This window comes from Aulostomus chinensis, chromosome 6 (assembly GCF_037954235.1).
Source record: "Aulostomus chinensis isolate RoL2024-O1b breed Wild chromosome 6, RoL_Achi_v1.0, whole genome shotgun sequence".
Lineage (NCBI taxonomy): Eukaryota > Metazoa > Chordata > Actinopteri > Syngnathiformes > Aulostomidae > Aulostomus > Aulostomus chinensis.
In genome coordinates this window covers 3743986-3757503 of record NC_141325.1, presented here as the reverse complement: position 1 = coordinate 3757503, position 13518 = coordinate 3743986, and the positions used below count along the sequence as shown (strand labels likewise).

The 13518-nt window shown below is 44.8% G+C and overlaps 1 protein-coding gene across 3 annotated transcripts in view; it reads right to left on the bottom strand.

The window, feature by feature from the left end:
- The window catches only part of mctp1a (multiple C2 domains, transmembrane 1a), a 124698-nt gene that overhangs the window by 31550 nt on the left and 79630 nt on the right, over positions 1-13518 (bottom strand). For all 3 annotated transcript variants that reach the window (XM_086205903.1, XM_086205904.1, XM_086205905.1), the window contains one exon: positions 6409-6525. In XM_086205903.1, coding sequence (XP_086062029.1) covers positions 6409-6525 — 117 coding nt within the window. The remainder of the gene's footprint in view (positions 1-6408; positions 6526-13518) is intronic.

Here is a 13518-nt window from a genome sequence, read left to right as displayed (position 1 = left end):
ATCTAAGCTGGACGAAAAGTCTGGAGGGCGTTTGAGGATCACGAGGATGTCGGGAACAAGCGTGTTCACGGACGCTACATCCAAAGAGGAGGATTTATGCGTTCCGCCTCTGCATTCACAGGTAGTTTCTTGTGGCACAGCAGCACCTCTGGTGTCCCCGTAGAGACCCTGAACTTGGCCCCGCTTCTGCTCTCCAACTTGAGGAACGCGGTTGATAAATGATGGAGGAACACGAGGCACAAACGTGATTACACTTACTAACCAGAGCCAAACAAGCTTCTGAACTCACAGGCAAGACACAATGGAAAATATTTTAAAAAGCTTTAAGCCCAAACTGGAGATCCGTATTCAGTGCTGTATACTGCAGATGTATAAATAACATACGCTTTGAGAGGACGATTGCTGCTTTCACAGCAGTAAAACACGATGGAGCCTGTCTGGATCAATGATCCTGGAAACACAGAGGGAACCATCTACTACCTGAACCAGCTCCCTTTATAAAGCCCCTCTCCTCTCCCTCCCTGACCAGACAGAGTTCCACTATCTTCCCTCCTAACCTTCCCCATGACAGCCGCTGGGGGAATTGACGCCAGGGCAGACATCCCGACGAACATGAAGATATACTTTCTCCTCCTTTTTTTTTCCCTTCAGTGCCTCCCATCCCTCCCTCCATCCTCCTGCTGCTCCTCTTCTTTGATACGTGAGGGGGTTTTAACCTCTCCAGCTGCTGAGGTTTGGCCGACTAGCTGGCTGGGGGATCTCAAGGCCCTACTTGGTATGCGGCATCCATGAGTGTACGGGCATGTGTGCATGTGTGTTAATATTGCCTACACCACAGTTTCGGCAGACTGAGGGAGGGCTGATAAGAGCTGCTGGCTGAGCTTGGCTGACCCGCGCCGGCCCTTCACAAGCTGTCAGAGCCGTGGCCCTCAGAGGGGGGCCCTTCCATCTGCACTGCCCCAGCCAGGGCTCACCCAGCAGGGAGTTAGATAGGGGTGAGGCCGGGGTGCCACTGGAGCTGGAGGGTGGGGGTGAGAAGGGCGGCTCCATATTCATGAAAGCAACACAGAATCTGTCATCATTGGAAATCGCGAGTCTTATTTTACCATCCACAAACGTACATCTCCTCATTGCTTATTTGCTGACAACACAGTCAGCAGCTATTCACCGGGAAGCGTTTTCATGCTCTGTTAGCACTGTTGACAGTAAATCCAGTAAATTCAGTGATAAGATGTTTGTCCCTCTCAGATGGATGCATTTTTTTTTTCTTATACTCAAATGTGGGGGGGGGGGGGATAGCTCGTACACTTGATATTCAATCTACTTCGAACACGCGCACACACACACACACACACACACACAAACATCTTTAAAACTTGTGCTCATGGTTTAAACTGAAAAACTTGCAAAACAGCCAGAGCAGATGCACTGTATAGACAAAACAACAACAACAAGCAGAGAGGCAGACACCCTGATGTTGTTAGTCAAGAACACAGACAGTCACAAAGGTTCAGTGTGATGAAGGGAGTCAGACAAATGGATGGAAAGGGAAGCGAGAGAGAGAGAGAGAGAGAGAGAGAGTTAGATAGAGAGAGGGAGAGACGACATGATGAAAAGGGAGACTGGGAGGATTCTGCGGTGGCATTCCTGATGCTCCCGATGCTCCCGTCCCGCTTCAAACCGTGCCCGTCGCCTGTCTCTCTGCCTGCCATCCTATCTGCCAGTTTAGTTGGAGACAGAGAGGCAGCCAGGAAAGGAGGAGCGAGGAGCAGAGATGAGCGCGCCGATGTCGGGGTGGCACGGGGGAAATCAGCGGGGCACAGGCGCTCCCAGTTAAAAGTGACATGACCTTTTGATTTTGTCACCTGTCATCAACTGCCATGTCTGACTCCGCACTGAGGAGTGTCTGCCATCCACCGCTGCTTTCCTCCGTCTCTCTGTCTCTTTTTCTGTCTCCTGCTCCCACTCCACCTCTTTTTCTTTCCAGAGTTTTTAAGGGGGGAAAAAGTGGAGGCGTGACTTTCTGGAGGAGTTGTGGTATAATAGGCTGCGTTTCCTCTTTTCCTCCCAGCTTTCCTAATATTTACTCTTCTCTCTACCTGTGCCGTGTGTGGCTCTTAATGAGGGCAGATGTCAAGGCACAGTGTGTTTAGAGACACAGGTTTCTTTTCTGTTCTTTTTTTTTTTTTTTTTGAGATGCAAAATGAGGGAGAAAATAGAATAGATAAAAATGGCAATGAAGTTTTGTTCTCAAAATGATACAATGTTCAAATAAAACCCGGCATTATTACTGACTTGGAAATAAACCTGATTCTTTTTACACTACGAGAACAATGCCGTGCTGTCAGGAAAGCAAACTCGTACACGTAGAGCTGCAAACAAGCATTAATATTAGAGGAAACTTTATCAGGGAGATGAAGCATTATGACTGTATTTATAGATGTGGAGTTGGTAGAACCTATGGCGGCTCACTCGGAGGCGAGTGTGAAGCATCTCCAAGCCTTTCAGGTCTTCTCGTCTGTAACGGGTTGGCGGACTCAGTGGTTGAATCTATGTAATGGTCGAAAGCATAGGATAAAGAGGATGGTCCTCCAGTGTGACGAGGCCTAATTGCCCGTCATCTTGCGGTAGAAAGAGACATCACCATGTTCAGTGAGTGTGTGTGTGTGTGTGTGTGTGTGTGTGCCCAGTACGACAGCCTGCACTGAAATGAACACCTTCATAACATCTGCTAAGGGCCTTTCTAGGCCAACAGAACGGCGAGGAAGGATTTCTACTGGGATGTGTCCCTGCTCGTTAATCTCAACGCCCATCATATACACTCATGCAAGCAAGGAGACACACACTCACACACACACGCTCCTTGCAAAGCTGCCTGTCTGTCCTCTGCTTGACCAAACGGAGCTTCCTTTACAACAGGTTCAGATGGAATCTAAAACTGTTCCAGGTTTCAAAACAAGATCAGGCTGAAGAGGAGAAGGTCATCAAAGCGTTCCTGCAGCTCCCAACAACAGACGACTCCTTGATAGTGGATTATAAGCAGTACTCGGCATAAAGTCAAATGCATAAATAAGCCCTTCTCTCCCTTTGTGTGTTTGTTTCCGAGGGCATGTTAAAGCAAGACATGCAGGTCAGGTAACAGTGTCGAGGAGCTGGGGGTCACAGGTCAGAGTGCTACATGATAAAGAAGGAGGTCGGCGACCTTGCTGGTGCATCACCTCCTTTAATCGCTGTTCTGAGGGCGCACTGACTGCTTAGCAGGTACTGGTCAAGGTTGGGGCGAGGGTAAGGAGCACTGATCCGAGATCTGTTTGCAAAGCAGCATGTAACCACACAACAGGCAGTGACCCTGAGTGGTGAATTACAGCATGTAGAGAACACTGTGTTTGTTTATCTGCAGTATAGGCCGGGCTGAGGACTGTGTTACTGTGTAAAATCGGAGAAGGGTCCTCACATTGAACCCATCAGATGAATCAAGGCCCTTCAGTTGATTAGGAAGTCTGGACCCAAGAGTATTCTTTTTTTTTGTTTTCTCTCTCTCACTCTCTCTCTCTCTCGGAGTTCAGCAGAGATTCCTTTGGCATTACCCTCACCCCAGACTGTTGGAAAACCACAGCGCTCCGGATGCTGACCCCTGCTCAGCTCAGCACAATACTTTAATTTGGTGTGCTGTTTAAAGTAATTAGAAAGCCTCTTCCCCTTGTTTTCTTTTCTATTCTTTTAACTTCTCTGCCAAGTGAGGGAGGGAAACAGTGAGTCGTCCATGACTTAAGCTCGCTAACGGCTCAGAAGAGGAATCCAGGGGACCGGGAGAGGAAGCGAAGAACACAGATATCGTATGCTCTCACTGCACCCGCTTCCCCCCTGCAGCACCACAGATTGGGAAACTCTGAAAACAAACAGGGACAGGACTCGAGGGATACATGTCTGAAAGTGTGAGCACAGGTTTATGCCTAATTATAATACAAGCTCACACTATTGTATGGTACTTTTACTGCGCTGTATGAATCCAATTTGTATTTGACGTACGCCATCAGTGTAGATGCGAGCATCACATTCGCCGAGCCGGCGGTCCGAGAGAGACCAGGAATCTTCTTTGCGTCACTCTACAGTTCAGCACTACTGTCACAGCAAGAAAAAGAGTATTAATGGTGCTAATCTTTGACTATTAATCCCACTTTCATCTGATATAATGCGGCGCGCGCACACTCATGCACCTGACACACTTATTTTCTCACTCACACACACACACACACACAGGGATCTACCACCAGAACACACGCGCAAGCCGGAAGAGAACAAAGTGCACACAGAGATCACAACAAGTGTATGGTGTGCACACACATGCACATTTCCTACAGCACAAACCCTGACAACTGTTAGAGGGACCTTGGATGTCCTGCTCATGGAGACAGAAGATGTCAAACTCTCTTTGAATGCAGCAACAACCCACATTTTAAATTGACTACATGACTTCAATTGGAAAGAAAAAAAAATTACCACACACACACACACACACACACATACACGTAGTACAACATTGTGGACTACAATTGTGTAAGCAAAGAGCAGGGAAATGAAACGGTACAAATTAAATGAAATAAAAAAATAATAAATTTCTCAGATTTCAGACGCTTTCATCAAGTCACCTCTGGTTTCCCAGCTGGAGGCCTGAATGTGGCAGGACACGTTCAGGGACACGTGATCGCTCCGGCAATATCAGACGCTAAGAGCACATTTGTGGACGCCTCCGTCCGCTTCTGCTCTCGTCTCAGAAAACTTGGTAACACGGAGCAGAACTGCGTACTGTGAGTCGCTCGCTGTACAACAATCAACAGTATCAACATGTTTTAATGTTCCAACCAGTTCCAAAGCTACTTGAGACACAATAGTCCCTTTCAAGGAGGAAAGAAAAGCAATTCTGCATGAAGTGGGAGTTACATGTGCTTACTGGCGTGTGGAGTGAGTGGCACATAGGAATATGTAACCTTTGTTGTCTCACTTTAATTAGGAGGTGCATGGGAAAAGAATATCATTGGATCTGGATAAATGCAGGCAGCAGGTACTGTAGAGGGGACACATCAGCATGCTTCTTGAAGCACATGGGATTTTTTTCTTTTGTCAAGCAATGTCGCCATCTACAGGTGAGGCCAAATATCCTCTGAAATGGAAGTGCCATTCAAAAAACTGAGTGTTAATTCTGTCTGACTTAGAGTTGTGAACTTTTGGAGTGAAATGACTGCATCCAGATTAAAACCTCTAAATTGTGTGGCACAAACTGCTGTATTAACAAGCAAGTAGCAGAGCGCTTGCACTGGGATTAGTTGTTGACTTGTTAAATTAGGAAATATGGAAATTATTTGTAGGCTTGTAAATGGAGAAGCTTAGCTCCGACGACTAACCATGAAAATCCCTGCTGTATGTTTCGTATATTTATCATAATTCCATTATTATTATGTGAACTAAAACAATGACAAACAGCAATAAGATTTGGTTCATTATAATGAAAAAAAAAAAAAGCGATATTGGTTTCAAATCCAATTTAACCCAAAGAATCATTATAAGGGAATAAATATACACATATAGGCGTGAGAGAGAAGGAAAGAATATCTGAGGTCTGCTTATTTCCAACTGGGTTTTTCGAAAAAAAAAAGAGAAAAGAAAAAAAAAAGAAGAGGCACTTATTAAAATTAATCACTACATTGTTCACGCTGGCTCCACAGTCCGGCTCGCTCGCTCCTTTTCGTTCTCTCCTCTCAAAATGTGCCGGACCATGATTAAAACATGTCTGTTTTCCATGACATTGCTTTGACATCCTTTAATTGGTATGAGAGATAAAAAAATAAATAAATAAATGAATTAAATAAATATACTACCAGGTAAAGTGGCGTAACGTAGCTCAAGGTGACAGCCCATTATTTCTCCCTTTTCTTTGCCTCAAAGGAGGCAAAATGAGAAATGTGAGATTGCACTGAGAAAGCAGCTCAAAGGGTAGACAGATTTTTTTTTAATTAAAAAAAAAAAGGACAGGTATTTTAGTCTTAAAGCCCAATTTATTTTGCTTTAAGTTTATAGCTACAACTTAATCAAAAGAGATATATAGATGTATATATCTATATATACACATCTATATATATATATCTATATATATAGATATATATGAGTGTGTACCATGTTTATTGCTTGAGATTTATCTTGATTTTCCCTTAATATGCACCGTTTATACTCACTGAAATTATAAATATTGCTAATATCAGAGAATGATGTGTTCACTAATAAAGGGACGTAACGTCCCTGCAAGACAATAGTGCCACGGCTGTGACCCTGCATTGTGTGCCTGGAAAGAGGCTTTTACAGTGACATGAAAGAAAGGCGGAGGGATATCAAGAAGCGTATCGACACACTCACCACGTCTTGCCGCGTATCCTTCCCCGACGTGATGAGGATGTAGTTCCAGGCCAAAGGCAGCAGCAAAGCCAGGGGAATCATATAGAGCTCAAAGTTCCATACGACGATGACGAAAAGCTAGAGAGAGAGAAGAGGCAAAACCGAAAGAGGGAGCAAAGTGAGAACCGGGACCCGGCATTGACCCCCGTGAGGCCTGAGAATGTACGCCAACCACAACTGACACACATTCATATGCAGAATCATAACCTCTAGGGAAGAAAGCGTCAAAATAAGTGTCAAACCCTGTGCTTCAACAAAGGTACAGGTCTGGAGTGGCCTACAGTCTTGACCCTCCAGGCTTCCTGGGCCTTTGGCTGAAGAAACGGTGACGCAGAGGATGAGTAGGGGCCGTCAGAGCTTCTTTCCTCCATGCCAATCATCCCAAGAGCTGAGGTCATGTACCGTTTCAGCTGCAGCACGTCAAAGCTGACCCTACCATACTCAACCCCGAACCTCAGCATCTGACCTCACACCCCCCCCACACCCAGAGTCCCTCACCCTGTCACTCCAAGCCCCAATACCTTCTCTCCAACCCCAAAAGGCTGGTATGCCCCGTCTCTAACCTCCTCTGCACCCATCTGCCAAAAGCATAACCCCTATACCTCCCCTCTCATCACCAAACAAGGGAAGTACCATCTGAAAATTAACCTTTTCTGAAACCCTGGATTCCGGTTTTGGCAGCTCTCTTTAGCCCCCAACAACACATTGTAGTGGTGGGAGACATCTGTGGGAGAGTAAACTTGCTAATGATGGACGCTTGTTATTTGATGGTTGTCTCATGTCAACCCAGCCTTGTGTCATATTTTCCTCTCTAAAATTTCACCGAGAAGACGAAGGGAAGTTGTTGTAGGAATGTAATAAAACACAGACAAATGCTTTTCTTTTCTTTTTTTAAATGACTTTTACATTCAAATATACAGAGATTGTTGCTGAAGACCTCACCTGCAAATGAAAGAAATGCTAAAAATGGCAAGCCTGCCTTTTTTTTTTTCTTTTTTTTTTTTAAGCACGTCAAATTCAAGGACAATCAATTTGTTATTTCAAATATAAGCAGAGATGTTTGAAACTATTTACTCTGCTGAAAACATTTACAATTAAGTTTTGATGGGAAACTTTAAAAAGGCGCGACACTGCAACTATTTACAGATCGGTTGTGTTATGAGAGAGAGAGAGGGGGAGAGAGCGGGAGGGAGAGAGAGGGGACTTAATCAACGATCCGATTTCAGACATTTTATATTTCTGTGTTTGTTCAGAAAAGACTGAGGAAAAAACTTTGCTGCATTTTCTGTGCAGGGTTAATGAGACTATACGAGTTTCAAAAACCTCTAAAAAGTGAGCATGTAGGTCTGCTGCTACTGCAGCCGAGCCAGACGGACCCTTAACTGTACACACACACACACACACACACACACACACACACACACAGAGTGCTGACAGCACCCACCCACATACTCGACAAACACACACATTTGACTATCAGAGCACAACTGAATCTTTATCCTCCCCGTGTCACCGACTCACGTGGGAAAGTTGGTAATAAATATAACAGACTTGCAAAACAAAATAAAAATAAATTTAACATAAAAAAAAGCCTGGTATTTTCACACTAAATCTCTTTTCCACCTACAGTACACCTGACTGGCTGAAAAGTATCAGAGAGGATCAACTTTTTCAAACATCTGTATGACATAGCAAAAAAAAAAAAAAAAAAAAGACAAATCAAAAAAAGTCCTGTTTTTAATACCAAAACCACTTCAAGTCTTTAAATCGTAAAAAGTACTTTATAAACTCAGCAACCAAAAGCCAGACTTTGAGAGCATCTTGTGTTCTTCTTGTCAAAATGTCACTGTTTTGAAATGATCATCCTCCTACAAATTGATCTGCGACTACACTGATCAAAAAAAAAAAAAAAAAAAGCTTCCTGTTATTACAAAAATACTGCACAGTAAATAGATTTAGTTGTCTGAAGGCTCCCGGTGTTATTTTTGCACACTGGACAAATTAATTGCATGTCACTGATGTTTGCATGAAATCTTCCAAAAAAAAACAAAAAAAACTTTTAAATTTAAAGAAGAAAAAAAGTCCAGCTTTCTTTTGGCCTGAGGTTGTTTAACCTGTTGTCGCCCTTCATTCCTCCTCCATTTGGTTATAGTAGCTGAGGGCGAAGTTTTGACTGGCAGCTGGAGGAACCAGACACCCAGGCTCAGCAGTGGCCAGCCCTGCCCCGTCTCCGTGCCCCCCGGCTGGGTAATAGGGGCCCTGCAGTGCCTGGACCTTTCCAACAAGACTGGTCGATCACAGCCACCCCCCATCGTTCCCTACACCAGATAGCAGGCTCCTCGCCTGGGGAAGAGGGAGTGGGCAGGAGCCTGCTGTGGATGTCAGTGACCAGAGAAAGGCGGAGGAGAAAAAAAAAAACAAAATAAAAACAGGATGAAAACATGCTGGAGCGAAGGGGAGCAGAGGTGTGGAAAGCTAAACGAATCTCCAGATATAATCCACGGGAATTATTTGAAGATGACTCTCTGTGGTCACAGGCGGATTATAAAAGTAGTCGGATGGTTGTGGTGTGCATGAACATGTCTGCCTCCAACATGCCAGGCAAAATATCGATAAAAACACGTGTTATATCGGGGCGTTTAACAGAGGAGTGAAAAAATAAATAAAACTGAGATTTGCTCAAAAACAGCACACAAGTGATGCTTTTCCTTCTGATACGGTCATTTTATTAAATAATGTCCAATTTTGTGGACAGCAAATGAGAAGGTAGTAATTAATTTCCATTTTACAGTTGCTATCTGCTCCAGGGAGGCTGAATTATTTTGTCGAGTTCTGGCTTTAATGAAAAAAAAAAAGAAAGAAAAAAAAAGAAAGAAAGAAATGAACTATTTACAATTAACCATCAAATCTGTTTTGTCATCTAAAAAAATAAAACACTCCTTTTTTTAAAAAAATGAGATGTGCTTCAGCGAGCGTTTTCCTGGGAACAAAAACTACCCGGTCAATATTTTCTACTGTCAAATCTGTTAAATCACCTCAAATAAATCCCACGACACATTTGACCTGAGCGAGCTGAAATGAGAAGAGCAATTAAAACAGACAGGCGTGAACAAAGCCGAAACATAATGGAGCAGTTTGTTTAAAAAAATTAAAAAAAAAAAAGTGTAATAAAAGGCCAATAGACAAAATCAATAAAGTAAATCCTTCTGACAACCTCTCTAGTTTCATTGCAGTTAAAATGTTTGATGCTTTATTAATTTATTTATTTCAAGAAATCCACTGAACACGTTTAAAAAAAAAAAAAAAAAAAAGATGTCAGCGGAATCTAAAAGTTAGAATGTTTTATTCAAGCACATGGAGAGCTCTGTATCTTGTATTATTTGTTTCAAAACACAACCCGCGTCCTCACGGCTGCGAGGCGCGGCACTGTGGGAGGGTAATATTCAGTACTTTGGCTTACATTAACCACACACCAGGCAAACTTTCCCCCTGCTCTGTCTCAGCGGAGTGAAACTGAAGTTTGGATTTCAGAGTTCGCCTTTATCTCTCTTACATCATTTTCCATGCTGGCACTAAGTGTTGCCAGATAGCAAGTAGAAGTCCTGTTAAGTTGGGTGGAAGTAGAGGGAGAGGGGGACCGTGTCCTGTTTATGACCAGACCGATCTGTCATTCGGTGGTGCTAGACTGCCCCCTGCTGTACCGCTGCGGAACACACCGTGACTCCACAGCACAAAACGAGGCTGTTTATCCAATAAAACAGTCTGAGTCACGAGTGTAAAAAATAACATGGAAAAATAAAAGAATGCATATTTTACTGCTGCGATCTCACACTTGTACCCAGGAGAAGTAACACCGCCGTATCCCTAGACTCCTCTACAAAAGGCCTGGTGCATTCTGGTTGAGTCTTTATCTCTGGTGATTAGACTGACTTGGTATTCTGCGTTAGTCATGCCACTATATTTCAACTATCATTCATTTTGCAAATCATGAGAGCAGTAAAATGTGAGAGTATATCTTTCAAAGCTGTCCCTTGCTGTGGGCAAAGACGAACCCCCCGACTTTAAAACTTTTAAAAGTTAGACAGGTTCTTTGAAGAGGAGTCAAAGGAGCAATTTAAAGAGACCTGGAGTGGTGTGTACCGCTGACTGCTATGGCGTCTTTACACTGTGTGCGTGTGTGTGTGTGTGTGTGTGTGTCAAACTGCCAGACATGTGCAAACACACACACGCACAGATACACACTCCAATAGTTGCTTCTGTACCTGTCTTTGCTTTTTTCTCTTTTTTTTATTTCAGCAGGGTGAATTTTTATCTAAATGCAAAGCAGGTGATAGGTGCTCCAGTTTCCTCTAGAAGTAGCTCCCTTGTCTGGGCTCTCTTCCTGATAAGAGTCCTACTTTGCCTGACATAAAAGAGCCCGGTATCATTTCCCCTGCCTCCCCAACAACCCCCAGCTCGCTGCCCTCGCCCTTCCCCGAGCTTCACAAAGCTGCCTCTATTTGCTCCCAATTCAGGGCCCAATTGCAGATAAAGTTACAGCAAATTTGTTTGGAGGAAGAGCTGCTGAGGCCTGCGCTCCCTGGGGCAATAACAGCCTTGTCTTGCAGGGGCCGTGGGGAGAGCTGGAAGCAGCAGGAGAACAGAACCCAACACCACTCAGCCCCACAATGGCCTCAGCTTTCCAGGAGGGAGAGCGAAAGGGAGGGGAGGGAGAGATAAAGGAGAACAGGGATGGATGGACGGATAGAGAGGGAGAGACGCTCGACTTGCAGGTGTGGAGAGAGGAAGCAGACGCTTAACCCTGAGACAGGGAGACAGAGACACCCACACGCATGCACAGACACCACCCATCATGCAGGACAGGAGGTAACTCCAGTCCCGTCCACTGTGCCAACGCCTTAGGCAAAGCTGCCACGGTGGCTGATTCACCATCAGGATGGGTGGGTGACAGCAGTGTGGGTGTGAGAGAGAGAGGGAGGGAAAGAGAGAGGCTGCATGTGAGACTACACAACCCACATGCGTGCGTGCACACACACACACACACACACACACACACACACAACATATACACTAATCACAGCCGGTCCCAATGTGTACATGCGAATGGAATTGCAGCGTTGAGCAGAAGGAGACAAGCGCGTTTTCATGGAGTGAATGCTGTGATGTGACACTCTTATGACAACTGACGCAGAGTGTGTCAAATACAGGAGCACTCTTATATGCCCCCCCCCCAACACACACACACACACCCTCAGGTTTACTTAGCTTTTAGCAAGTGCTCACGTCTGTATACGTTTAGAGGCCACAGCTCCACCTCTGCTGCTAGGGCCATTTTTGAAAGTTAAGTGTAACATCTGTCTAGCAAAGACAGCCCGACTGAAACACACACGTGAACACACGCATGCCCGTAATCGCACACAGCCGCACACCTTCATGAACGCACCACCTTGGCCAGATGGCCCCCCATAAAAACCCACTTAAAGAGATGAGCGAAGTGATTAAGAGGCCTCTCAAAGTGAGGGAGAAATGAGAGAGGGATGAAGAAATGGATGGGAGGGAGGAAGGGGTGGGGGGTACCTGTGTAGAGGAGAGGTCCTAAATACTCCGATGCTTTTAGCTAAGTGCATACTCCTACGATAACAGACTCACAAAAGAGCGAGAGAGGGAGGGGTGGAGGAAAAGCACAATGACACCTAAATTTCAGACTTTCTATAAACTATAAAACACTCCGTCCTTGGCCTAGATACAACCTTTGTCATCTGAATACTTTGAATTTAAGCGAGTACAATGAGAATATGAATAGTCGCCAGTGTTACTCAGAAATGGATGTACCATATTCTGTTTTCACACAAAAATAAAAAGGTGAACAGCTATACAAGAAGCACCCCCCCCACCCCCCCAAGGCTGCATCGCCACCTCACCATTCACCATCTAGATTGACAATTCTGAAGTGACCTTGTTTCTGTGAATTTCTTGACTTTTTGGGGAGGGGGTCTGACATTTTCATGTATTTCTCAAAGATAAGACGACGACTTGAGTCTTGTGCAGGCTTCTACGAGAGAAGATGGAGAAGAGTTCATGTTCACGCCGAGATCACGCTCCACCGTGCGCGCGCTCTCTCTCTCTCTCTCTCACACACACACACACACACACACACACACACGCACGCAGGGAAAATGTTAACTGATCAATACTTTGTCTCTTCTGACCCTTGTCTTGTGATGACACTACGACCTACTATGCACGTGCACGCACACACACAGCCTCTGCAGAGATTAAAGTGGTGTCAGACAGCCAAATGCTGCCAGTGTCTGCTGTGGAGACTTGGAGTGCCCCCGTGGTAAGAGGCTGGGGCGGGGCGGGTCCACCTGTCCTGTAGCTGCTTAAGTCAGGACACCAAAGCAGACAGGATTAAACGGCTGCTCTGTCAATGGTAGAAGCCTCCATGCAACCACTCAAAGCTCGGCAGGAGAATGTCTTTTACCGATAGCTCTGCTGTCCAATTACACTTCACCTTTTAATACCAGACAGAGATGACACGGGGGGGGGGGGGGGGATCAAGAGGAGGCTGATGGGAAGAGAGAGAGTTCTAGTGTCTGCAAGAGCATCTTCTCTCACTCCAAAAAGATTTATTTTCTCAGTGTCTGGACATCCCAGGGTCTAAAAGTTTGAGCTGCGACACAAACTTTGTACAAAATGAGAAAAAAAGACACGCCAAAACATTTAAACACAAAGCCAGAAAAAAAAGAAAAAAAAAATCGGCATATTAGAATGTTTACAGTGTGAGAAACATCCGTTTATCAGACAAATCATATCGGGCTTTTTATTTTATTTCATCATATTTATACTCGTTTCACTGACTTGTACATCTGCAAAGCACTGCAGGTTCCCTGCGCAAGACAACACACTGACCTGAGACGTCAACCATTTCTCAGAGTAGAACATTACAGTGTTGCGCTAGCTAAGCTGGTCCTCTGTGTGTGTGTGTGTGTGTGTGTGTGTGTGTGTGTGTGTGTGTGAGAGACGACTGAGCGTTAGCAACCGAAAAAAAAAAGACGAGCAGCCAAGATA